At 45.5% G+C, this 27,617-nt stretch overlaps 1 protein-coding gene across 1 annotated transcript in view; it reads right to left on the bottom strand.

Moving 5' to 3' along the window:
• Nucleotides 1-27,617, bottom strand: part of Galm (galactose mutarotase) — a 57,409-nt gene that overhangs the window by 21,926 nt on the left and 7,866 nt on the right. Inside the window, exons 2-4 of the mRNA XM_021149882.2 lie at nt 24,334-24,488; nt 17,197-17,403; nt 11,972-12,053 (exon numbers count right to left, since the gene is read on the bottom strand). Of these exons, the coding sequence (XP_021005541.1) occupies nt 11,972-12,053; nt 17,197-17,403; nt 24,334-24,488 (444 nt within the window). The remainder of the gene's footprint in view (nt 1-11,971; nt 12,054-17,196; nt 17,404-24,333; nt 24,489-27,617) is intronic.

The raw sequence follows: 27,617 nt of genomic DNA, 5'->3' as shown, positions 1-27,617 counted from the left end.
TGAATTTCTGAGTTCGAGGCCAGCCTGGTCTACAAAGTGAGTTCCAGGACAGCCAGGGCTATACAGAGAAACCCTGTCTCAAAAAAACAAAAACAAAAACAAAAAGGCAAAATAACTTGGGCTGGAGAGATGGCTCAGTCATTAAAGGTTAGGCTCACAACCAAAAATATTATATTTATTTTTAAAAAACATTTATCTATTTACTATGTATATAGTGTTCTGCCTACATGAATTTCTGCACACCAGAAGAGGGCACCAGATCTCATTATAGATGGCTGCAAGCTATCATGTGGTTCCTGGAAATTGAACTCAGGACCTCTGGAGGAGCGACCAGTGTTCTTAACTGCTGAGCCATCTCTCCAGTCCTATTATACTTATTTTAACATTTTCTTCTGTGTGTGCCTTTGTGTGTATAGGAGTCCATGCGAATGAATGCACACATGTCACTGTGTGTGTGTGTGTGTGTGTGTGTGTGTGTGTGTGTGTGTGTGTAGCCTACATGAGGAGGTCAGAGGTCAACTGTGGGAGCTATTTTCTTCTTTTACCACATGAAGCCCAGGGACTTAACTCAGGCCCTCGAGCTGGGGGCAGGTGACTTTTGCCTGTCCAGCATCTCACCAGCCCTGGGTTAGTTTCTCTAGCTTTAAACCAGAGACATTAAACCCTTCTTGGTTTGACAGCTATCCTGACAGATGTCTGGAGAACATCTCCGGTGGTAGAGGGACAGAGAGAGAGGGATGTGGACTGGTAAGAAACTCTACATGGCACCAAACCTTACCAAAACCATGCACAGGAGACAAAGCGACACTGGAGAAGGTTGGGAAGGACAGACAAGGAGAAAATATGAGTTTTGAAGGGTGAGAGAGGGTTTAGGAGGCAAAGCCGGTAGTTACTGTCCCCATAAGGTGGGGGTGGGAGTTCAGAGACTGGTGAGGTGTGAACAAGGCATGGCAGAGCAGCCTGGAAAATCGCGTAGTGTCTGGGCTGGGTAACAATGGGAAAGTGTGTGTGTGTGTGTGTGTGTGTGTGTGTAGCCCTGGCTAATCTCAAACTTCCTATGTAGCCAAGAGTGAGCAAGCATTTATGACTACCCTGCCTGCATCTCCTGAGTGCTGGGACTAGAAGTGTGTACCAGTACAGCAGAGTGCAGTGCAGTGCAGTGCAGTGCAGTTCTGGGGAGCAAACGCTGAGCTTTCACACATGCTAGGCAAGTAACCCACATGCCCAGACCCTACAAAAATATTTAAAGGATTGAAATAAGATTTGCATTTCAGGGGCTGGTGAGATGGCTCAGTGGGTAAGAGCACCCGACTGCTCTTCCGAAGGTCCAAAGTTCAAATCCCAGCAACCACATGGTGGCTCACAACCATCCGTAATGAGATCTGGTGCCCTCTTCTGGAGTGTCTGAAGACAGCTACAGTGTACTTATATATAATAAAAATAAATAAATCTTAAAAAAAAAAAAGATTTGCATTTCAGATGCATTTAGGAACCTGATAGAGAATAAATCTTTAAGGTTTTATTTTCACTGTCCATTCATTTATTGATCAAAATTTATGTTCCCACAGTGTGAGTTAGGCCCTGATTAGAGAGAAAGAGAGAAAGAGAGAGAGAGAGAAGTCACCTAAGCCAGCAGAGTCCTGATGGACAGAGTCCTATAACCAATGTGGAAGACTAAAAAGACTTGAGGAATATCAGAGGCTAAAGCTCAGCAGGACTTGATGACTAAGGATGGAGAGGTCCTGTGGAGGCAGGAGAAGTGGTCGGGGAATGGCTGAAATAAGCACCCAGGCCCTCAGGCATTATTTTAGGATTAGATGAAGTCTGGAGGAATTGTCTGTGAGAACTCCAGAAAGACTAAGCCATGGGCCAGCACGACTGTCAGTCCTCACTGGCAACATCTTGGAAACAAGAGGCAATCTCGGGTTTTTTTTTTCTTCTTCTTCTTTCTTCTCTCTGGGGAAAGACAGATCTACTCTAGAGAAGTAATTAAATCATGGACAGACTGTAGGTTGAATGGAAAGAGGTTGAAATAAAATAGAAACATCTAGCTAATAGCTGGGCAGGAGGACAGAGGCAGGACTTTTATGATTCCTGGGCAAGAAATGAAGGAGAGGGAGGAGAAAGGAGTCCACCATGAGAGGGGTATAGGATGGACCATGCCATGACGGAGCAGGAAGGTGAAACAGCTGAAATGTGGGCACAGAGGGAAAGTGGTCCCATGGAAGAGCTGCCCGAAAGGAAACGTGGCAGCAGAGATAAGATATAGATTTAGGGGCTGGTGAGATGGCTCAGTGGGTAAGAGCACCCGACTGCTCTTCCAAAGGTCCAGAGTTCAACTCCCAGCAACCACATGGTGGCTCACAACCATCCGCAACGAGATCTGGCACCCTCTTCTGGAGTGTCTGAAGACAGTTACAGTGTACTTACATATAATAAATAAATAAATCTTTAAAAAAAAAAAAGATATAGATTTAGGAAGCGTTAACTCAGGGATACTGGAAGGGAATGTGTGCTAGCCATGAGAGGTTTGGAAGAGCCCAGCCATCGAGCTAGTTAAGGCACATTAAATAAAGGTTGCATGTGCGTGTCTTTCATTTGTGAATCCAGAGCTCTTGGGTGGGTACAGAGCCTCAAACACACCAACCGGGAACATAGAGCGGACCTTAACAATTTACGGCTACACGTCGAGCTGGGCTTCCCTGAACAGCCTTGTTGTAAGCCTTTCAAAGCTACCAGAACTCTAATTTGGGCAAATTAGGGCTGCTTTCACATAATTTTAGAATGAGCTTTCCAAAACTCATTGTAGCAAGGACAGCAGGTGAAGGCAGACAGGGTACAGGACAGAGCAGACTGGGTAAAATTTTTTAAAACTAAGAAGTATATTTTCTTTTTTCTTTTCTTTTCTTTTTTCTTTCCTTCTTCCTTTCCTTTCCTTTCCTTTTTTTTTTCCCCCTTTTGGTTTTTTGAGACAGGGTTTCTCTGTATAGCCCTGGCTGTCCTGGAACTCACTCTATAGACCTCAAACTCAGAAATCCACCTGCCTCTGCCTCTACTTTGTGAGTGCTGGGATTAAAGGCGTGCGCCACCACTGCCTGGCTATTCTGAACATTGTTAATATTATCTGTCCTGTATTGTAAATGACCTCTAGGAGTTTCATTTCATGGGTAACATCTGACTACAGTCCACAAAGCAAACACACACCTTGGATGCTCTGATGAAAGCAGACTCTTAACGTCCTACCAAAGAGTCAATGTTTCATGAGCAGCAAGGAGTTGGAGTTTGTTTGTTTTAAGAAGCCTAAAACAATTGCTCTGGGGAAACATCAAGGCTAACTGCCAACATGCAATCGATTGCTGGCCTGTACTGTGGGTCGAAAAGAGTTCTCAGCCTCACAGACGCCTTCTGCAAGGGCAGCTAGCCAAGGTGCAAGAAAGAGGCTGCCACAACCAACGGCTGAGAGTTCAGAAGGACCAAACGTCATCCCGTGGAATAGTTTTGACAGCTAGGCAATGGGCTTTATTAAAAAATATTTGTCTTATTTAATGTGTGTTCTTTCCTTCTTTCTTTTCTTGCTGTCTTTTGGTCCCCTGGGGTCTATGTTGCCTAAGCTGATCTTGAACTCTTGAGTTCAAGTGATTCTCCTGTCTCAGCCTCCCAAGTGCAGGGATTAAAGATGTGTGCCACCACCACCTGTCTTGTTTTTTCTTTTTTCTATGTTTTAAAAAAAGATTTATTTATTATTATATCTAAGTACACTGTAGCTGTCTTCAGATGCACCAGAAGAGGGCGTCAGATCTCATTACGGATGGTCGTGAGCCACCATGTGGTTCCTGGGATTGAACTCAGGACCTTCGGAAGAGCAGTTGGTGCTCTTAACCACTGAGCCATCTCTCCAGCCCCCTGTCTTGGTTTTTATTTATTTATTTTTCAAGTGGAGAGCAAGGATGCCAGAATCTTGTAGCCGAACAAAAAGGCATAAGAGATATTGCCTGTCTGGGTTATAAAACTCTAGCTGGTAACAATCTTCTATGGAGAAAACAAGGGTGACTTTAAATCATCCTGTTGGGCCCCACTGAAGGCTGTGTGTGTCCCTACTGTTACAGAGACTTGGGAAGAAGAAGAGCCTCTCCGTGTAGGAGACAGGACAAAGGAGAAGATGGAGAAGCCAGACCCCATAGGCTGTTGTCTTCTATGCTTTATTGGACAAAAAGGGCTGAAGTCATTTTTATGTGCCCTACAATTGACAAAAGGAGTAAAATAGGGGCCCTGAGAGTGCCTGGGGTAAAGATTTACGTGGGTGCTTAGGGTGTACAGGGAGTCACCCCATCCTGTCACACTTGCCTCCGTGCCTGTACATTGCAGTATCCCATTCTATGCAACAGCTGCCCAGTGAGTAGGTAGGAAGCAAACACAGAACAGGATTTGACTCCTCCCCAAACACACAATGGGAAAGACAGTAGCCCAGTGTGATGGTTTGTATATTCTTGGACCAGGGAGTGGCACCATTTGGAGGTGTGGCCTTATTGGAATAGGAGTGACCTGGTTGGAGTAGGTGTGTCACTATGTGTTTGGGCTTTGGATGAAGACATAGACTCTCAGCTCCTCCTGTGCCATGCCTGCCTGGATGCTGCCATGCTCCCACCTTGATGGTAATGGACTGAACCTCTGAATCTGTAAGCCAGCCCCAATTAAATGTTGTTTTGTATAAGACTTGCCCTGGTCATGGTGTTTGTTCACAGCAGTAAAACCCTAACTAAGACACCCAGCCACCGTGTTACTATTACTGTTACAGTCAAATAAAAAGCGCTACTGTCTCAGCACACAAGTTGTCCTATCATCTGAAAAATTGTTTACCATGTCTACCCAGGATGAAAGCACCCGAAAAGTTTAGTTCTGCATCAGCATCTTCCTTCAAGACAGTTTAGATTGCAGATTAGATAAAGAGTTGGAACATAAATTTAAGTATAAACAACTAGCCACAAAAAGGAAAGGACTGTGGTGGGGAACTGTCTTGCATGTTAGACAGGACCCCGCAGAATCCATTGAGAGTTGGTTGGCCTGAGGTTGGGCCATTGAAACCATAGACATTATAATCAGAGGCTGCAGAGATGGCTCTGAGAGATGGCTGCCCTTCCAGATGACCCAAAGTCAGTTCCCAGCATAATAGCAGGTAGCTCACAACCATCTGTGATTCTGAGAGTGCATGTGCACTTGTGTGCGTGTGCATGCATGCACATACACACATGCACACACACACACACAAATAATAATTAAAAATTTTAACAACAAAAGCCAGGTGGTGGTGGCACACACCTTTATTCTAGCACTTGGTAGGCAGAGGCAGATGACTCTCTTGAGTTTGAGGATAGCCTGATCTACATAGTGAGTTTCAGGACAGCCAGGGCTACACAGAGAAACCTTGTCTGGAAAAAATGAAAATGAAACATAAAATATTGGCTTAGCATCCCTCAAACCCCAGCCCACTACTGGTCCTTCTGCGGGGGGGGGGGGCACTTTTTCAGAAACGGCTTGATTATCCGCTAAAGAGTTCTTGATGCTGGATTTATCTCCCTACAGTGATGGAGGTAGAGGTCGTCCTATCTCTCCACTACAAGTGAAACTAGCAATGGGCCTAGAAAGAGAGATTTGAAAAATAAACATTCAAGCAGGGATTTAAGGTAGAAATTGGAAGATCTGGAGGAAAAACAACAACAACAACAAACAGTGTAAAAGATATTCATAACCAAGGACCTGGGAGGCAGAGACAGGCGGATCTCTGAATTAAAGTCCAGCCTGGTCTACAGAGCAAGTTCCAGGATGGCCAGGGCTACACAGAGACATCCCTATCTCCAACAACCAAAACTAAAACCAAAACCAAAGCCACAAAGATCCCCCCCAAAACAAAACAAACTAAACAAACAAACAAACAAAAAAAAAACAGCAGCAGCAGCAGCAACGAGAAAACATTACATTGTCTAGCTACTGCACATTGACTGCCAGACCTGGAAGTTCGAAGCTAGACTCCCGTACATCTGTGAGTTCTTCAGAGTGAATCCAGGGCTTGAAGTTGCACTGAGCTCAGAGCAAATCTGACGTGGGCCCTGCTAACTTCTCTGGGGCACACAGCACCTGGTACAGTCTTGGTGCTTCTAAAACACAGCACTTCTCTAAGGCTGGTCCAGTTCACCCGAGGCTGCTTATCTTCATCTAATCTGCCTCCCTTCTCTACCTAACGTACGTGTATGGGACATGTGTATGCCACCCCGACACTGTCCATATTCATAGACAACTGTTTTGCCCTTTCTACTAGCTGGCTAACTAATACTGGCCCTCCCAGCACAGGGGATGTGGAGCGTTTCTGGATGATGGAATGGCGGGCGGGCCCTCTGGGCTGGTTTCAGAATGAAGTCATCTGCTATGGAGCTATGTTTATGTTAAGAGTCATGGAGACCAAAGAGATGACTTAGCCGTTAAAAGCACTTACTACTCTTGCAGAGGACCTAGGTTCAGTTGCTAGCATCCACATGGTAGCTCACAATCTAATGCCCTCTTCTGACCTCCTCAGGCATCAGGCACACACATGCTGCACAAACTTAGATACAGGCAAATTCTGGTATACATAAAATAAACGACTCTACAGAGGTTAGAGGAAGTCCTGGGCTACTCTGTAGGAGCTCCTCTGTTCTTTACAGGAACTAACTGGGACAGGCAGATGGATTCTTCCACTCCTGAGATACAAGCCAGAGTAGTTAGCACCTGCTTTTGAAGAAGCTTCCAAAAGCATCATACAGCAGCCTGTGTCTGAGGGTTATGGGGAACAGAGGTAACATTTACCGATGAACAGATGGGTAGATGGGAGACAGCCATGACTCGTGAGCTCTGCTGGCGTCCTAACGGATCTGAAGACTAGTGGATCAGGGGGTTGAACGCTTGCGTCCTCACAGAGCCACAGAAAGGAAGGGCTACAAGTGGCTTTCCAGACCCTTTCCTCAGGTCCTGTCATGAGCTTACAGTAACTGTCTCACTGGTACACAGAAAACCGAGAGGCACTGGGTCAGTCTGCCATCCTAACTCTTTAGAAGTACCGCCTGCCAAGCCTGACAGCCTGAGTTCCATCCCCCAGGATTCGGATGGTGGAAAGACAACCTGAAAGTTATCCTCTGACCCCTACACTCCACTCCCCCACCAGGGCACCCACTACCCAATCACACCCCACATCTGAGCACAAAATAAATAAATAAAACATAATAAAAAAATTAAAGCTAAGTGTTCTTTGTTTTGAAATTGGAGATTTCTTATTTCTGTGGGGATTAAAATATTTTTTCTTGGTTTGGGGATGGAGCTCGTAGGTCTATGCTTGCCCTGCTTGCATGAGGTATTTGGGTTCAAGTCCCAGAATAAACACACACACACACACACACTCTTTCTTATATGAAAAGATGGTGATTATAAATAATAGCTAAGTAGTTTCTTGTTTTGAAAATGTAATGTATTTATCTCTCTTCATTATTATTCAAACCAGGCTTTTAAAAAGTTCTCATGAAGATACAGTTGGTTCTTACATCTTTATTTGTTTTTGCTTTTGTTTTTTCTTTTTTCGAGACAGGGCTTCTCTGTATAGCCCTGGCTGTCCTGGAACTCACTTTGTAGACCAGGCTGGCCTCGAACTCAGAAATCCTCCTGCCTCTGCCTCCCGAGTGCTGGGATTAAAGGCGTGCGCCACCATACCCGGCTCCATCTTTAAATATCAGAATTGGTATTTGTGAATTCAACCTCATATAAAGCTAAACAATTTAGGAAAAAAATATTAGATTTGTACTGGGTGTGTACAGACTTCTCTTTTAATCATTCCTAAATAGCGCAGTTCAATAGCTATTTACACAGTGTAAGGTGGTGGACCATGAGAGGAAGCCTGGGAAGGTCGACCTAAGGCTAGAAGCCCCAGAGACCCTGAAGGGACAGTAGGAGCTTCGCTTGCTCCTGGCACCAGACCCCTGTCATATAGCTGCAACTGCCCACAGAGAGAGATCTGTGGCCATCAGTCACTTAGGGGCAATGCCCCAAGCCCTTCCACAGTAGATGAGACATCCCTAACATCTCAGACTAAGACAATAGAAAAGGAGATATGACCACAGCTGCGTACGCCCAAAACAGAGTTCTCTATGTTAATGAGGTACCTAGAGGCCTGGAGGGCTTAGCCAATAAGCTTCCCTTCCCAAACGTTCCTCCCTGAAAAATGTATTAATCTCAGGCCCACCCTGAGAAAGGGGGTACGGTTTTACGCATCCATTTTGTGCCATGACAATAAACTGTTTAGAACCAAGGACTGACTCTTTTCATCAAGATCCACTGTGGGGAGCCATGAAGAAGGCCTTCGCTTACAGAACTGCAGCCTAATCTCCCTGAGAAGGGTTCTCTGTGCTTTCAGCCATAACCGCCTCCAAGCCTGCTGCTTTCCCACACCCAGAGAGGTGCCTGGTCTCTTCCCTACAACCCAACACCTACCCTTGCTGCACCGTGGGATAAGCACAGTCAAACTCCCCGAAATTCTGCCTTCCCATGCAGCCATTCCCTGTGGTGGAACAGATGCAAGCCCACAACCCTACAACACAGCATCTGTAATATGCTAGGCATATTCTGTGTAATCTAGAGATAATGTAAATAAGTAGAAAGGGAGGCTGGGCATGGTGATACACGCCTGTAGTCCCAGCAGTCAGGACGCTGATACCAGAGGATTGAGAATTCAAGGCCACTGTGGGCTAAATAGTCAGTTCCATCCCAGCCTGTGACAGTCTATCTCAAACCAAACAAACAAATGAAAACAAGTTCTAAGGAAAGATATAGGTAGGATGTTAGCCAACACTGCCATTTTATACAAGGGACGTAAGCAGATGAGAATTGTGGTCTCCATACAGAGTCCTGGAATGGAGCCCCATGGCAGGGACAACCGCTTAAAAGTCACATTCTCTGTTTTTTTTTTTTTTTTTTTTAAAGAGATTTGCTCTTATAATGTATTTGTGCATGTGTGAACTCATACATGTGCATGCACACATGAAGCTCCCTTCAAGGAGGCCAGAAGATGCTGATAGATTCTCTGAGCTGGAGTTACAGGCAGTGGTGAGCTTTCTGGTGTGGAAGTGGGAATCAAACTCAGACAGAGTAAGACCAGGATAGCAAGGACGACAAAGAAAAAACCCTGCCTCAAAAACACAAAACCCAAACCAAGACAAACAGATCAAAACAACAAAAAACTCAAGACAGGAAGAGTGAACACTCTTGGTGGCAAAGCTGTGCTTTATGGGCAGTCTTTATGCAAAACATGAACAAAGAAAAACTTGGATACTTTATATAGGTATCCAAATTTTCTTAAAATATTTTTACCATATTATAAATTATGCATGTGTGTTCGGGGTTAGTGCACATGAGTGTGGGTGCCAGTGGAGGCTGGAGGCCAGAGACTTCAGATTCTCCAGGGCTGGTGTTTCTGCTGTGATTCTCTGTGAGCTGCCCAGTGTGGGTGCTGAGAACTGAACTGCAGTCCTCTGGAATAACAGTGTGCGCTTTTAACTGCTGAGCCATTCTCTAGCCCTCCCACACTCCCCACTTCACCCCTGCTGAGCCATCTCTCTAGCTCTCCCACACTCCCCACTTCACCCCTGCTGAGCCATCTCTCTAGCCCTCCCACACTCCCCACTTCACCCCTGCTGAGCCATCTCTCTAGCTCTCCCACACTCCCCACTTCACCCCTGCTGAGCCATCTTTCTAGTCCTCCCTCACTGCCCACGTCACCCTACTCCACTTTGTTTTGAGACATTGTCCTGAAGCAGCCAAGCTTACCTTAAGCTGCCTATTCTCTGCCTATTTGCAAAAGAGGAAATGGGAATCTGTACATCGCTCACACACAGAAGGCCTCTTTGCCTGGTTAACAGGAAAGTGAGAACTGGACATGGTGGTGCAACCCCCATTTGGGAAGCCAAGGCAGTTCCTACACAATTCCAGGCCAGTCGAGGTTACACAAAGAGACAAACAGAACAAAGGGAAGACTAGGGCAGTCTCCTGCCCCCAGAATCGGAAACTCTTAGCTCCCACTCGGCAGGTTTTCAATGTTAGTACAAGGTGCAGAATCTTACACCCCACCCTCACCCCCACCCCCGTGGCATTTGCGGTGCAGAGTTGAGGCAGAGGAGACCTTTATGCATTCCATTACACTCCAAGGGAGGCTCCACCGTGCTCCGCCCCTCCCGATCATGACACATTTCAGGCGCCAGGTGTGCACTTATGTGATTTTCATTAGATTAAAACCCAACAGGATGCATAAGGTGACTCACGAATGTGCACAGATAAATACATCTGCTTCATAGGAGCATTTATAAGCTACTTAGCTTACCTTCTCCCTTATCAGCCACAAACAGAAGCCACTGCTCTAGGGTTGTAGTGCAGTAATTCTGCACCCAGGACGAGATGGGCCAGCTTATGCCTGCTCAGCTATTGAGCCACATAAATATCGGGAGAAGACACATTAGTGGGATAGAAATAAAAGCCTTTAAATCTAGCTTAGCAACCAGGATAATATTCAAAGCTGAGATGCCAAAAAATTTTAGCCCATTTATTTAAACTTCTCAAAATTATTCCATTTNAACATTTTTTACATTTATTTATTTATACTGGTTTTGAGACAGGATTTCTCTGGGTAGCTTTGACTATCCTGGAACTTGGCTCTGTAGACCAGGCTGTCCTTGAACTCACAGAAGCCTCTGCCTCCTGTGCTGGGATTAAAGGTGTGCTCCACTGCTACCACTGGCTGCCTATTACTTTTTAAACTTGGGGACTATTTCACTCAATTTGAGAGAAGAACAACAGGGTAGGCAAGCTGTAAATCTTGGCAGTTGCCAGGGAGAAGAGGATGAGAGGTCTGGAGAGATGGCTCAGTGGTTAAGAGCACTGACTCTTCTTCCAGAGGATCCAGGTTCAAATCCTAGCCCCCACATGGCAGGTCACAACTGTCTGTAACTCCAGCTCTAGGGGATCAGACACCCTAACACAGACATGCATACAGCCAAAACACAGATACACATAGAATACGAATAAATAAATAAATCATTTTTTAAAAGTAAGAAGAGGATAAGAAAAAGCCACGCCTTTCATAATAGTGGAACTTGTTGGGCAAGATTAGGAGATATTGTTGGAGGCAGTGTGTCACTGGGGGTAGGCTTTGAGGTTCCAAAAGCCCACACTGCCCCCTCTCTTTCCTCTCCCTCTTCCTCCCTATCTCTGCCCCCCTCCCTCCCCTCCCTCCTTCCCTCTCTCCTTCCTTCCTTCCTTCCTTTCTTCCTCCCCGCTCCCTGCCGTGCTCCAAGTGGATGAGATGTAAACTCTCACTATGACTGCAGCACCATGGCTGTCTGCTGCTACTCGGTCCATCATGGTGGTCATGGGCTCACTCTCTGAAACCATAAGCAATTCCCAATTCAATGTTTTCTTTGATAGGTTGCCTTGGTCATGGTATCTTCTCATGGCAATAGGACAGTAACTAAGACACTTATCATGCCCAATACCCCTGCAAAGACTTTAAATTTGCAAGAGTAAACACAAACCCACTGTTAGAGAACACACACACACACACACACACACACTCTTTCCTAGTGTAAGACCCACTATCCAGTAAAGTGAAGCCATTTCTCATATGATTTTTTTCACTTTGAATTTTTGAATTTACAGCAATGAGGGTAAAAACGAATGCATCTGTATTACACCTTTCATCAACCCCCCCTTACCGTTAGCTTCTTGTATAAACGCGGTACAAATAGTGAACTGAGAAGACTGACATTAGCATGCTAGTTAACTAAACTACCACTTTTACTAGGACTTCACCTAGCTACGGCGAACATGGGAACAGAGCACACAGTAACAACCTTTCTGAAGCTGAGAACCAAGGTTCTGCACAGCCTAAAAGTTAAAGCCCACTGACCTGTTGGAATCAGAGTCTCATCCACGGGCAAATACGCATCTGCTGCAATGGTGACTTCGTGGTCATATATATTTGGGGAGCCCTGGGTAGGAAAAGAGAAAAAGAAGATGGACTACTTGGGTCTTTTTGGGGGGAGAGGTGACGATTGAGAAAGGGTCTCTCTAAGTAGTCCTGATGTCCTGGAACTCACTCTGCAGACCAGGCTGGCCTCAAACTAACAAAGAGCCACCCGGCCCTGCCTTCTGAGTGCTGGGATTAAAAATGTGTACCACAGCCGGGCAGTGGTTGCACACGCCTTTAATCCCAGCATTTGGGAGGCAGAGGCAGGAGGATTTCTGAGTTCGAGGCCAACCTGTTCTACAGAGTGAGTTCCAGGACAGCCAAGGCTACACAGAGAAACCCTGTCTCGAAAAAACAAACAAACAAACAAACAAACAACCCCCAAAAAATGTATACCACGCCCAGCTACTGGGTTTTATTTTACATATTCACTTTATATCTTCTGCAAAAATGTCTTCAAGCATTGACAGCTGACCAATGGCTATGATTAATAAGATCACTTAAGGGTAGGTAGAGAGAACCTCTATATAGCTATTGACAAGTTTGGAAGAAACTGTCAAATGTAACTGTAGAGTGATAGAGGTGGCTGAGTGGGTAAAGGAACTTGTTGCCAAGCCTGTCCTGAGGACCCACAAGGTAGAAGGAGAGAATAGACTCCAGTAAGCTGTCCTCAGACCTCCATACGTGGTCCTCAGCAAGCATATGTGTATCTATATGTACATGTAAATAAATACAATTTTCAACACAAAAAAGTGACCTTAGCATGTGACTCTCTCACATACAAGATAAAAAGAAGTGGGGAGGGTACACAAGTCTTGCATAGCCAGGGACAGCTTCAGGTTCAGAGAAAGACATCTGTCACTCTTCCCTGGCCTAGCTCCTATCCACAGGACGACATACTCCCTGTCATGCAACAGGGAGTCAGAACTGCAGTCCCTGCTTCTGGGAGTTTATTCTTTGGGGCGGAACCAACTGGTCTAGGAAGCCTGGGTCAGTGGTTAGAAGGCCCAGGGTTGACTCATTTCTGGCTCTTGATGGGTGTTGTCCCTAGGGAAATCACAAAGTCTCTGGAAACTTACTTGTTTTGGGAGACACTTTTCCCGGGGCCCTTCTGAGGTACAGGTTATTAAGGTGATATTGCTGTTTGTAAATTGGGAAATCCTTTTATAATATGCAAACATACGAGCAATTTTATTTTTCAGTATCTTAGGGCCACACAGTGGAAAATGGGGAAGAGAAGGCAAGTGTGGGCTTCCGCCTTTATGATTGCTCAGAAATCAGGGAAACCAAGGGTTTTGCCCTAGAGAGGGTCATCTGCAACGTCTGGAAACAGCGCTGCTTGCTGTCTTCTAAACTGGAAGAGACCAAGGAGACTGCCAAACATCCTACCTGCACAGAACTCCCGCTACCACCAAGAATCATCACCCCAAAAAATGTTAGCACCAATTCTGAGAAACCCTTAGCGAAGTTCAGCAGATCCCGAAAGACAAAGGCTGTAAAGATCAAATGAGTCACTCTGAGAAGAGAGGCCAGAGTTCAGAGACTCGGGAGACTGTGTCTAACGCAGCAGAAATGGGTTTCATTATAAGGCTGGAAGCCGCTGAGTTAGCGTGGGCGGCTGGGTATGAAGCCTTAGAGGCACTAGATCAGGAGCAACAGTCTTTCCATAGAGCAGAGAGTCCCAAAACACAGAGCCAAGCTCACTGCCTCTTCCACCACCTCTGAACACGAGTCTGGAGAGACGCAGCCCTGCTAACCTCACTCAGCGAGGGAAGCCGGGTGGAGACGCCCACTCTCTGGACTCCCAGCCCGGCCCCCAGCCCAGCCTGTGTCCAGCTCTTTACTCTCTTCTTCCAGGAGCACGCCTCTCGGCTGCCACTCCATCAAAAGAGATAAAATCCCTACTTACAACCAGAGCACAGTTTTGGTTTCTATGGCTACGGACTGATTTCTTCCGTTCACAGGAATGGCACCCCTCAGTGGGTATTCTTCGGTGGCTTCCTCCTACTTCACGACGCAATGCTCTTGAGTGTGCCCAAGTTCACCAGATCAGTGGCTTGGTCCTATAGCACTGCCTGACTTTACACACCTCTCCCGCGGATGAACATGTGCCTTATCCCCACTTGCTTTCACGACAGGGGCAAAGCTACTACAGAATTTCTTTGACTGGCTTTTTCTTTCTTTCGTTAAGCACGAATGCAGGAAGAAAACCAACATAAAAACCACACAGCAGGCCGGGCATGGTAGCGCACGCCTTTAATCCCAGCACTCCGGAGGCAGAGGCAGGTGGATTTCTGAGTTCGAGTCCAGCCTGGTCTACAGAGTGAGTTCCAGGACAGCCAGGGCTACACAGAGAAACCCTGTCTCAAAAAACCAACAAAACAAAACAAAACAAAACAAAACAAAACAAAACAAAACCACACAGCAAATAGATGGATGTGTCCGAGATGAAGGCAAGGAGAGACAATTGTATCGGGAGCCTGTTCTCTGAACAGCCCAGACAGTTCCTCACTGAAGAGAAGGAAACATATTTCTGTATCTTCTGGTGTGGAAAATGCAGTGGTCTAGACTGGTGGAAGATTACTGTCAGAGTCACTTCCTTCCCAGGCTGATGAAAACTTGTCACGAAACACTGGTTCCCACACAGACCTTGAAACCGATCGCTGAATTCGGTGTTCCTTTTTTCCTGGTAATTTCCTTTGACTGTTGCTTGTTGTCATTATACCATTTGCACGCTTAGTCCATTATGACTAGCGTGGTCCTTAAAGACCTTTGGATATAGCGATATGACTACTGCCTAATTCATCTCCTAACAACGCTCGCAGGAGGTAACAGACAAGAGATTTCTACCCGAGAGACACAGCAACTCCTCTCCATCATCTCCCTTTCTCCCGGAAGGAACTAGACTTGCTGACCAATGTAGGCTAGTTAATATACTCAGAGAAGAGGAGCCCTCGCAGTTGGGTTAGGTAGAGTATGGGCCACCCTTTTGGCTGATGAGCGGAGCAAATCCTGTGGGGATGCTGCTGGACAATGTTCTGTTGTTCTTAGGAAAGGAATAGTACAGATACGCAAGGGAAGAAGTCCTGTTTTATCTGTGGAGATGTGTATACAAGGATGAGACTTCTGGGGCTACGCAGCCATTCTGTGACTACAAGAGAACAAGTCTGAGAACAAAAAGCCTAACCAGCAAGGAAGGGGTGGTGCTCTAGATGAGAATGGCCCACATAGACACAGAGACTTGAACGCTTGGGTCCGAGTTCGGAGAACTGTTTGGGAAGGATTAGGAGCTGCAGCCTCGTGGGAGGAGGTGTTACTACAGGAGGTGGGCTTTGAGGTTTCCAAAGCCATAACTGTTCCCAGTTGGTTCTTGCCTTCTGCTTTCTGCTGGTGGATCTGGGCCATGTCTACATGGCTGCTGCCATGCTCCCAGTCACGATGGCCATGGACTCGCCTTCTGAAACTGTGCCCTCCCCCCCCAACAGACTCTTTCTTCTACAAGTTGCCTTGGCCATGGTATCTTTCCAGAGTAATAAAAAGTAACTAAGATAAAAGGAAAAAGGAGAAATGGAAGAAACTGGGTCCCTGACGGCAGGCACATCTACGGAGTCACACCAGGACCACGCTGCTTGCTTTCCATCTCAAACCCTCCCTGATGTGTTTTCATGACTCTTTAGGCAGAGTCTCGATAGAAAACATGTTCCCCGAGTTTTGCAGTAGGCATAGGCTGGGACAGAAAGAGAAAAGCAAAAGCCACCTGCAGCCTTCATGACTTTTCCATTCTCTGAGAAACAGGATTTCCCCACCTCCACCTGAGGACCCCAACAGAAATAATAAATAGAAAATTCTACTCATTAAATCTAGAAGATGGGCATGGAGGCTCACGCCTGTAACCCCAACATCTGAGAAACTGAGGCAGGAGGATGGCTGTGAGTCCCAGACCAGCCTGGACTTGCATTTAGAAGACCTGAGCTTTTAGATTACTGAGACATGGTCTCAGTTTCAAAATAGTAGCTAAACTTTGTTGGCAGCACTTTATGAAGTTGTGGGTAAAAATATTGAAACCATCCTAGTAGCAGGACCCTGAACAACATCTATGAAATGAAACCCTCCTGGAAAACAAAAACAAACAAACAAATAAACACAACAACCAAGAACTGGTTGATGAAAATCAAAGATGAAAAAGAGTCGTATTTGTTATTCTGAAATTTGGAGATTCTGTAAAGAACCAGTTACCTGTTATTTTAGGAAACTTCCAGCAGCAAAAACCAATAAAGGGTGAAAATGGAAGCCATTGCCAGCTGGTCATGACCACCAGCTCGCAGGAAATAGTGCCAGTGTGATTGAAGTGATGAGATAAGCTGATTTCTTGAGATGAGGAGGAAGTCATAGAGATAGAATCTGCAGTTTGGCTCCACATCTTATTGAACCATGGGACAGCCTCTTTAACAGGCTAAACAATTAGGAGGTCATGATTCAGCTTGCAGGGGGTTGCGAACGGAGGGAAGAGACTATCAGTGGTTCTACACAACTCTCCGATATCCTTCAGGGTCCTGCTACTAGGATGGTTTCAATATTTTTACCCACAACTTTATAAAGTGCCGCCAACAAAGTTAGCTACTATTTTGAAACTGAGACTGTGTCTCATAATCTAAAAGCCCAGGTCTTCTAAATGCAAGCCCAGTGCTCTTTTCACTGAATCTACCACACAGGACAAGACTGACAACCAGAAGTCCTGGGAGAGGCTGCAGGATGACACAGCCGGCACACACACACTACCTCTGGCATTTTTAGAGGGGCTGAGGCAAACAAGCTCATTTCTAACGTTCAAGGATGGGAGGTGCCAAGATGGGAGAAATTCCAGGGGAAGCAAAAGAACAAGGAGAGCAAATGTCAACAAGATGAAAGGGAAAACACTCCTCACTTGTCAGCATCGTCGCAGGGAGACAGCTGCCTCGCTCCCTTGGCAGGATGACATTTCACTCCCTCGTCCTCTAAGACGAGGGAGTTTTACTGAACATCTATTTAAAGCCAGATACTACGCTGGGCCCTCTTGATCACCAAGAGCATAAGTTCATCTCCAAGATGGGCTGGTCTCTCCAGCCACACCCCTTGGTCATCGTTGTAGCACTCTGGTTACAGTAGGAGAGAATAAGTTCACTTACCTGGCCTGCTAGGTTGAAATAAGAATGGTTGGTCAGATTAACTGGAGTGGTCTGGCTGGCCTGTGCTCTGTAGTTGATTACAAGCTCCCCACCATCCAGGGTATATGTCACCCAGACTTTCAGCTCTCCAGGGTAGCCTTCCTCACCATCTGGACTGACTCGGAAGAACTGGACGCCATCGGTCAACACCTGAGGGGTCCAGAGGACCTAGGAGGAAATGTTTGGAGAGGCTTAGTCCCCGCAGTCCCCGTTGAAATGCCACATTTCAATATTTAAAGAGCAGAGTCTGGAAAGGGAGTTGGTTATAAAGAAATAAAGTCTTCTGAATAGGAGCCCAGAGCTTAACTCATCTAAAACTGTTTCATACACGAAGAGAAGGCTTTTGAGAGAAAACACTTTCTTCTTTATCTTCTTGCATTTCCCATATTTTCTTCTCCTAACTTTAAATTTATGTGTCTATGTTTTCTTTTGTTTTTCCTTTGATTTTTTTCTTTCTTTCTGTTTTTGTTTTTGTTTTTTTGATACAGGGCTTCTCTCTGTAGCCATGGCTGTCCTGGAACTCACTCTTTAGACCAGTCTGGCCTTGAACTCTGAGATCCACCTGTCTATACCTCCAGAATGCTGGGATTAGAGGCGAAAACCACCACCACCTGGCTTTCAGGTGTATTTTAATCCTAGAGTTTCAGTCTGACAAATATAAGATATCAAAACCTACTTATAATATTTAAAGATAACCTTGGGGCTGGGAATGTAGCTCCATAGGTAGAGTGCTTGCCCCGCATGCATAAAGCCCTGTGTTCAATTTCTAGAACCACATAAATCCATGGTAATGCCTGGCTAGAGCCTCAATGCATGGAAGGCCAAGGCAAGAGGATCAGGAGTCCAGGGTATTGCTCAGCAATTCAGGAGTTCAAGACCAGCCTGGGCTCCATGAGATACTATCTTCAAAAACAAAAACGTAACCAACCCCTTTCTATTGGGTACATAGACATTTCATTCCTTACTATTATTATTTTGATGTTAGAACCCAGGGCTTTGTACATGCTAGACAAGTGCTCTCCCACAGAGCTATACTCCAGCCCCTCTGTAAATATTTATTCTAAGTACTCTGAGGTTGGCCATGCTCCCTGGACAGGGGTTAAAGCAAACAGCACACTTATTCCATTTGGAAGAATTCCAAGGCACAAGTCAGGAGTTCTGATTTAGGGACCAGGGTGTCCCTAGCTCAGCATGTGGCTTCGACCACCAACCTTTTCTTAAATTAGAGGTACTGAAAAGATTATACTGAAAGAGTCTTCTTATTCATTCATTCATTCATTCATTCATTCATTTATTTATTTATTTTAGCAAACATGACTCTAAAGCTGTAGGAATTATGGTGAAGTTCTCCAGAAGAGCTTTTGCAAACAGAAACAGAAATCCTGGGTTCACGGTGGAGCCTCTCAGCTTCGCCCATGAGCCCTAAGCTCATGTCTCTAGTAACAGGACATGTAACATTTACCAAATGCCTATCATTAGCCGCACCCAGGTGGCAACCTCACAGGGGCTGCCTTAATTATCAAATGACCAGAGAACTGAAGCTCAGATATAAAAGGGGAGTCTGTTACAAGTGTCATTTTAAAAAGAGAAAAAGAAGCTGGGCTATGTTGGCACGTAACTTTAATCCCAGCACTTGGGAGGCAGAGGCAGGCAGATCCTTGAGTTCCAGATCTGCCTGGTCTACAGTGAGTTCCAGGGCAGCCAGGGTTATACACAAAGAGACCTTGTCTCATCAAAAAAGAAAGAAAGAAAGAAAGAAAGAAAGAAAGAAAGAAAGAAAGAAAGAGAGAGAGAGAGAGAGAGAGAGAGAGAGAGAAAAAAGAAAGAANAGAGAGAGAGAGAGAGAGAGAGAGAGAGAGAGAGAAAAAAGAAAGAAAGAAAGAAAGAAAGAAAGAAAGAAAGAAAGAAAGAAAGAAAGAAAGAAAGAAAGAAAGAAAGAAAAAGGAAGAAAATAAAAGAAAAAGAATTCCTCAAATGGATAAACTTCCATCTCAGGTCGCCTGGACAGCAACAGTGGATTTGTGCAGAGCCTGTGCCTGCTCCCTTGTCCTACAAATGTCAGAACAAGTTGGGCAGAATGTCTTCTACGGAGTTGAGACTAACTGGTAAAAGCCTGAATGGAAATGGGAGAACTTCAATTTTCTGAGTGTTCTAGGTTGTTTATCTATTTCACATACATCACCTTAAATATTGAGCACCAGTCATTTCTTATTGCTCCAACTGTTTTTGTTAGCTTAGTATTGAGTTCAGTGTCAGGTTGTCTGCTTCTACCTCCCACACTGCAGGAAAGAGGAGAAGCCTAGAATACTTTATGGTTTACCGAGAGGTGAAGCTAGAACTTGCTTAAAATCAGACACGTTATGTGTGCCAGAGCGAGGGCTCACACACAAGTCTAGCTACCCACCCTGCTCCACATTCTGTCTTCAGTAAACATGTTTAACTTTACATTTAAAATATTTTATTTTAATTTCAAAAGTATGCATATCTGTGTGGGATATACACAGATGCCTGTAGAGTTAAGAATCGGGAATCAGATTTCCCGGGGCAGGAGTTAAAGGTAGCTGCTGTGAGCCACCTTATGTAATGCTGGGGACTGGACTTGGAACAGCAAGTACTTTTGTTTTTTTTAAAGACAGGGTTTCTCATTTTAGCCCTGGCTGTCCTGGAACTCCCTCTGTAGACCAGGCTGGCCTCGAACTCACAGAGAGCTGACTGCCTCTGCCTCCTAAGTGTTTGAATCAAAGGTGTTCATCACTAAACCTGCCAGCTGCACAAGTCCTCTTAACCACTGAACTGCAGCAGCCTAAAGATCCTTTGTCAAAAGGAACAGATGTGGGGGCTGGAGAGATGGCTTAGTGGTTAAGAGCACTGCTCTTCCAGAGGTTCTGAGTTCAATTCCCAGCCACCACCTGGTGGCTCACAAACGATCTGGAATAGGATCTGATGCCCTCTTCTGGTGTGTCTGAAGAGAATGACAGTGTACTCATATAGATTAAAAATAAATAAATAAATCTTTGCCTGGCAGTGGTGGTGCATGTCTTTAATACCAGCACTTGGGAGGTAGAGGATTTCGAGGCAAGCCTGGTCTACAGAGTGAGTTCCAAGACAGCCAGGGTTGCACACAGCCAGGACTGTACAGAGAAATCCTGTCTCTCCCCACCTCCAAACAAAACAAAACAAAACAAAACAAAACAAAACAAAACAAAACAAAGGAGCAGATGTAGGCTCTAGGTTAAAGTTAGACTGGTTTTGAACTATAATCTCTTTATTGCCTCGCCCTCTTTCCTCCTGGCACGCATGACTTCAACTGACCAGACCAGGTCTGGTCTACTCAACTCCCAGAAGGGTCTGCTCTTCAGCAAAGTGCATTTGACAGGATTGGGAGCCTAGCAGGGATGAACAAATCCACTGAGCATGGATGGATGATACCCTAATTAACTGGCAGAAATGATAAACTTTCAAAGCATCCAAAGACAGAAAATCTAGGGGTTGGAGAGTTGGTTCAGTGGTTAAGAACACTTGTTGCTCTTGCAGAGGACCCACGTTTAATTCTCAGCACCCACATCCTGGATACAACCATCTGTAATTCCAGTCCTGGGAAATTACAAGATGCCCTCTTCTAAGCACACAGGGGCACAGATACACATGCAGGCTAAATACTCATGCACATTAAATAATAAAACGAATAAATCTAAAGCAAGAACAAAAAGGAGCCCAGGGGAGCCACAAGCCAGCTTTGTGGGCAGTCGCATAACCGGAGTTCCACTCCTGGAACCCAGGGCAGAATCAGAGAATGGATTTCTAAAAGCTGACCTACGACTTCCACATGTACAGCATAAACAGACACACAGACACATACAGGTGTGCACATGTATGTGTACATGGGAGCACACATAATCATATAGACAGACACACATAAGTAGACATATATATACATGAACACACACCCAGAGATACATACAACACTAATAAATACAAATTTTAAAATATGAAGGAAGCCTGTTTCATGTGTAACCTTAGGGAAAAAAATCAAAAGAAAAGAAAAAAATCATCAAATGGAAAATTTCAAAAATTAAATGCTTGAAATAAAACGTTACTGCCTTGCCACCTACATTTTTGACCTTTACAGAAGGAACACAGTGGAAAGATTTTTTTTTATCATCCTTAGCTAAGTGCAATTCCTACCCACAGAACGAGTCTCCTGACCCAGAGTTTCCAATTTTCCAGAAATTTCATACCTTTAGTCTTTCTTGTACTATTTCTAGTCCTGTCAGGACTCCATTTTCATTTTTTTAAAGTGTTGCTATAATAGAAAAAGCACATTATCTCCAAACTAAATTATTCATTGATTGTTGCAATCCAATAGCGTGAAGCATCACGGTCAATGCTGCTGCTTGTGCCACTGCAGTAAACTTCCTGCCCCAAACTCCAGTGGCTCCACAGAAGCCAAGCCTTCCCCTTCACAGTCATCTCTTGGGCATCCACAGATGGACAGACGCTACCTGCTCTTCAGGAGCTCAGATCCCACCAACCCTGTTGCTCACACTCCCTTCCTACAGCACACTGTTCACATCTGTGCTTCTCTGTTATGTAAGGGGCCATCTGTGGATCCCTAGGAGTCCAAGCCTGTTAGTCTTGCTGGTGCTCGAAGAGACTCACACCACTAAAGGGCACTGCTAAGACTGGAATGTGCTGCCCCAAACTCTCATCTGTTGGAAACTTGATTCTCAAATTCATTGTACGGGTATTTGAGGCAGAGCACCTGACGGGGCAGCTAGGATTAGATGAGGTTGTGATAGTTAGCACAGCCCCCCCCCGCCCCCCCCCCAGGGTGGTTTTGAAATAAGAGGAAGAAAGACCTGAGCTGGCACAATGATTCTAAGACACCTTCTCCACCTTAGGATAAAGCGAAGTGTACATCTGAAACAAAACCAGAAGCTGGTGTCCTGCCCTTGAACTTTCAGCCTCTAGAAATGGGGGCTAACTTAGACCTTTGTTTTAACAAAAGTCACCTGCTCTGTGTATTCAGTTGTAGTGATATAAAATGTACTGAGGCAGGGTTTTAAGGCATGTGCCTCAGACGGCTGAGTGACTACCTAGCTAGCACGCAGGAAGCTCTGGTTCAGTCTCCACCACCACATAAAACGGGTGATTCCTGGACTAGAGAGCTGGCTCAGCAGCTGAGAGTGCTGGCTGCTCTTGCACAGGAGCTGGCTTTGGTTTCTAGTACCTACGTCTTGTAGCTCACAACTGCCTGTAACTGTAGCTCCAGGGACCTAACACCCTCTCTGGCCTCCCTTAGGCACACACACACATACACACACATACACACACACTCAACACACACACAAACATACACACAAACACACAAATACATAATAAAAAATTCTTTAAAAAAAAAAAAACAAACAAACTGGGCTGGAGAGATGGCTCAGCAGTTAAGAGCACAGTGCTTGCTCTTCCAGAGGTCCTGAGTTCAAATCCCAGCAACCACATGGTGGCTTACAACCATTTGTAATGAGATTGGATGCCCTCTTTTGGTGTGTCTGAAGACAGCTACAGTGTACTTACATAAAATAAATAAATCAATCTTAAAACACACACACACACTAGCAATTCTAGCAAGGGAGAGCTAGAGAGAGGACAATAAAAAACTCAAGATTATTCTCAGCCACTTAGCCAGGTCAAGGCCAGCAAGGGGCACATGAGATCCTGTCATGAAAAGACGATGTAAGGAGACAGATCTTTTTGTCTGTGTTAGGAATACGTGCTAGTGAACACCACAGACAAATATAGTGGGACAGAATGAGGAACAAGCTACATCACGTTGCTGTTTTCAGGCTCCTCTGAAGATTCCTGTCCCAACGAAGGCTGGGTCCAACTTCCCCTGGGTTGAGGTTTGTTCGTGGACCTGGAATATTCTAGAGATCTTCAGCCCTAATGCTGGCGGAGCTGACATTCCCTCTCCCTTCTGCTCTTCCCAACTGTGTGATCGGGTTCTGGGTCATAGACAGGAAGCTGGTAACAGGAGCGGGAAACAGAGCGTCCAACTTCCTTCAACAGAAGAGGTAGTGGCCGGAGGCAAGAGAAGAAGCATGCTTGCGGTGGCTTTTGGCTGCCGCCCAGATTCTCATCTTCTCTTGCTAGAGCCTAGGAAGTAACCTAAGCCCAAATTCCTCTGAAGTTTTCTCCCTCACAGCTCAGAATGAGACAGGTCAGAGCCGCTGAGCGGATACACAGAGGGACTGAGAAGGAGGAGGCGGGGATCTGTCCATCCCAGAGGATCTCCCGGAACCACTTACTTTCCTGACCTTGTTTCCCAGAGATCTGCTTAGATAATGGGAGTGTTTGTCTAGAAATGGGAACCTGGAGACAACCTGAGCTAACTTTGAGGAACAAAGCAATTCGGTGGGAGGGTACACGCTAGGCATGGGGGAGGGGGTTGAGGACAGAAACCAGGAGGATTGGAGGATATGAATACTTACCGTGGAGGTGGGAATGAGGGCTTGGGGCCAGGCAGACAGGCCTGGCTATTCCACTAGCTATTCCACTAGGAGATGTCTAGCTTGGGGAGGGCGGGGGGGGGGGGGGGGGGGGCGGGCGGNGGNGGAGGTGGGGCCGGGGGGGGGGAGCGGGCGGTGGTGGAGGTGGGGCCAGCTTTTTCATTTGGTGACAACTCGTGGTTTTAATAAGTTTTTGTTTGTTTGTTTTTTGTTTTGTTTTTATTTTTCGAGACAGGGTTTCTCTGTGTAGCCCTGGCTGTCCTGGAACACACTCTGTAGACCAGGCTGGCCTCGAACTCAGAAATCCGCCTGCCTCTGCTTCTGGAGTGCTGGGATTAAAGGCGTGCGCCACCACTGCCTGTGAGTGCCTGTGCCGTAAGTCTCAGGGATGATCATTAATCTGTAACCCGGCTCCCTGATAGTGACATGGCTGTGAAAGCCATGCCCGACTTCCTGAGTCCAAGACTGTCACAATATGGAACAAACCTCTTCCCTGGATCCCTCCGCCACACGAGTGCTCTAGGGTCCGGCAAATACCGGCTTGAGGGGACTTGAAAGTGTGCCACGAGGAGCTCTTGTCACGCGCCCAGCTCACCTTATCAAACCCTGTGAATCCGCCATGGAGACTGTTGGGCTCTCTGTTAACGGGAAGGTGGTACTCCTTCCCACCTATGGTGAATCTTCCTTTGGCAATTCGGTTGGCTACCCTCCCAACCACTGCTCCAAAGTAGGGCTGCTTCTGGAGGTAACCTGCACAAACAGACCGGACAGATTAGCATGCCTCTAAAATCTTCCTCCAAGGATATGCAAGTGGTATGAAGCAGAGTCCTCGCTCGAGCTCAAAGTAGCCTTTGTTTGTGTGTCTGTCTGAGACTCTGCCTTTTCTGCTATGTAATCTAGCTAGGCCTCACATTTAAGATCTACCTCAGCCTCCTAGTGTTGCTATTAGGGACGTGAGGGACACGAACACTAACACCACACCTAGTTTAAGATGGTATTGTTACACAGGGTTTCATCCTTTTAGAGCCAGTAGGGTGCTAACAGTGTTTGCTGCCTAGAGATACAAGCCTGGCCACCCAAGTTCATCTCCAGAGCCCACAAATTAGAAGGCGAGAATTGACTCAACCCATCTGTCCTCTGACCTCCGCATGGGCATGGGATTATGGGATTGAAGGTGTGTACCAGTTTTTATCTTTAAAAATATTTCAGGCTGGTGAGATGGCTCAGTGGGTAAGAGCACCCGACTGCTCTTCCAAAGGTCCGGAGTTCAAATCCCAGCAACCATATGGTGGCTCACAACCATCCGTAACGAGATCTGACTCCCTCTTCTGGAGTGTCTGAAGACAGCTACAGTGTACTTACATATAATAAATAAATAAATAAATCTTAAAAAATATTTCACATATATATGTATATATTGCATGCATGTATGTTTATTTATCACATGTATATATATATATATGCCTGGTGTCCCAGAGGCTTGAAGAAAGCATCAGATACCTAGGACTAGACTTACATACAGGTTTGAGCTGCTATAGAGGTATTGAGAATGGAACCTGGGTCCCCTGCAAAGACAGCACATGCTCCCAATTGCTGAGCCATTCCTCAAATTATGCAGTCTTGAAAGAAAGCTATGACTTTTTATTCTTTAGAACCATACAATTAGGGACTAGAGAGCTGTCTCACTGGTTAAGGATTCATACTGTCCTACAGAGGACCCCAGTTCAGTTCTGAGAACAATATCAGGTGGCTCTTAACCTGCTGCAACTGCAGCTCCTGAGAACCTAACAACTCTGGCCTTGGTGAGGGCACACGCACGCACACACACACGCATGCACACACACAGAGAGACACACATACACACACACATACACACCACACACAGAGACACACACACACACACCACACAGAGAGATACGCACCCCACAAAAAGATCCGTACCATACAAACACACACCACCCACATACGAATAGACTCAACACACACACACACACAGAGACACACACACATACACACACACACATATACACACACACAGAGACACACACACACAGACACACACACACATACACACACACACACACACAGATACACACAATTACACATAAGCATATAATCACACCCAGAGAGACACACAATTTTTAATTTTATGTGTATGTGTATTTTGCCTGCATGCATATGTATGTGTGCCTGATCTGATGCATGTTTGGTGACATGGATCCCTGGAACTGGAGTTACAAACACTTGTGAGCTGCCGTGCAGCAACTGAACCCAGGTCCTGTATGGAAGCAGCCAGTGCTTCAAAAACACCATACAATTAACAAATAAAAATATCCTTTAAAGAAGGTTAAGTAAAACCCAAGAGTATAAGGCAGGCTTGCCAGAAGGGACATAGAATGCCCAGGTAAACTTGCATTCCAGAAAAGCAATGACTTATTTTAATATATGCATGCTCTTGTGTTATTATACACAGTGTAGGATGCTTACTGTAAGCTTAAAGCATGGGTCATACATTTTTATTGCCTAAGACAGACGGGTAAAATAGATACCCTCCTTTGTCTCTCATTTCTCTTTCTTACTGGTAGACCCAGTGTTGACAGTGTGGTGTGTATGGCTCTCCCTCCCCCTACCCCCCCCCCATTCTTTAGAGATGGGGTCTGTGATGTAATCCCGAATAGCCTTGAACTTAATATGTTTACTGAGGTTAACTCTGAACTTGCAGTGATCCTCCTGCCTCAGACTCTCAAGTGCTGGGATTATAGGTATGTACCACCATGCCCAGTTATTTTTCTTTAAACCAGTGACATATAAGCAGATATACAGACATGTACATGTTCTTTTTTTTTAATTTTTTTTTTTATTTTTGAGATATAGTCTGGTGTACCGAAGTCTAGCCTCAAACTGGCTTTCTAGCTCAGGATGGCTATGAGCTGATCCCCCTGCCTCTACCTTTCATGCTAAGCAAGCATTCCACCAACTGAACTATACCCCAGCCGCACATATATTCACTAAAGAGAATTATGCCATCCACATTCATTTGCAACTTTTCATTTATCTAAAGTCTAAAAATCTGTCCATCCCTAACATAGCCATCTACCGTACTCCTCCTGATGGCTACAGGGTATGACGAACACAAAATACTCCTGGGCTTTGGGGCAAGTGCCATCACTGCCATCATGACTTTGAACATAAGCACATGGTAGCACGTCTACCCCCTCCCCCCATTATCGTCGTACAATAGAAAACATTAAGGTTCTTTTGCAGACAGGTTTTTGTTGTTGTTTATATTAAGACTTCCAGTCTCCATGGGCAGGTGGCCCAAGCCTTTAATCCCAGTACTCAGGAGGCAGAGGTGGGTGGATTTCTGAGTTCAAGGACAGCCAGGTCAGAGAGGGAGCTCTAGGACAGTCAGGACTACACAAAGTAATCCTGTCTCGAGTTCCCCTCTCCCAAAGAGCTTCATGTTCCTTCCCCAAGGTGCTGTACAACTCCCACCACAGAGAACGGGATTCAGGTGTGTAAACTCTTTTCCCACAGTTGTAGGAGATTCCCAGGGTACAAACCCTGGACGCATTAGGCCAGTTACAGAGCACAGGTCCCCACTGCTCACGTGATTGGGCACACGCATTGACTGTTGTTCTGCAAGTTCCTTGCTAGTCCATGAAGCTTTGGAGTTTCACCCCTGAGGATAACTGCTAACAGTCACTGATCAATTTCTAAGTTGGAGTTGCTTTCTGAGGGCTCTGCCTTTCACTCAGTTGACACTGGGAACATTTCACCAAGGGAGACGCTCTTATTACCCTCGTTTTACAGAAAAGCCTAGCCGGGCCTTGTAACCCTTTTTCTTTCTACTTCTTTTTTTTTTTTTTTTTTTTTTTT

The sequence above is a fragment of the Mus caroli genome, chromosome 17 (genome assembly GCF_900094665.2).
Source record: "Mus caroli chromosome 17, CAROLI_EIJ_v1.1, whole genome shotgun sequence".
Taxonomy (NCBI): domain Eukaryota; kingdom Metazoa; phylum Chordata; class Mammalia; order Rodentia; family Muridae; genus Mus; species Mus caroli.
This window is presented reverse-complemented; position numbering and strand designations above follow the sequence as displayed.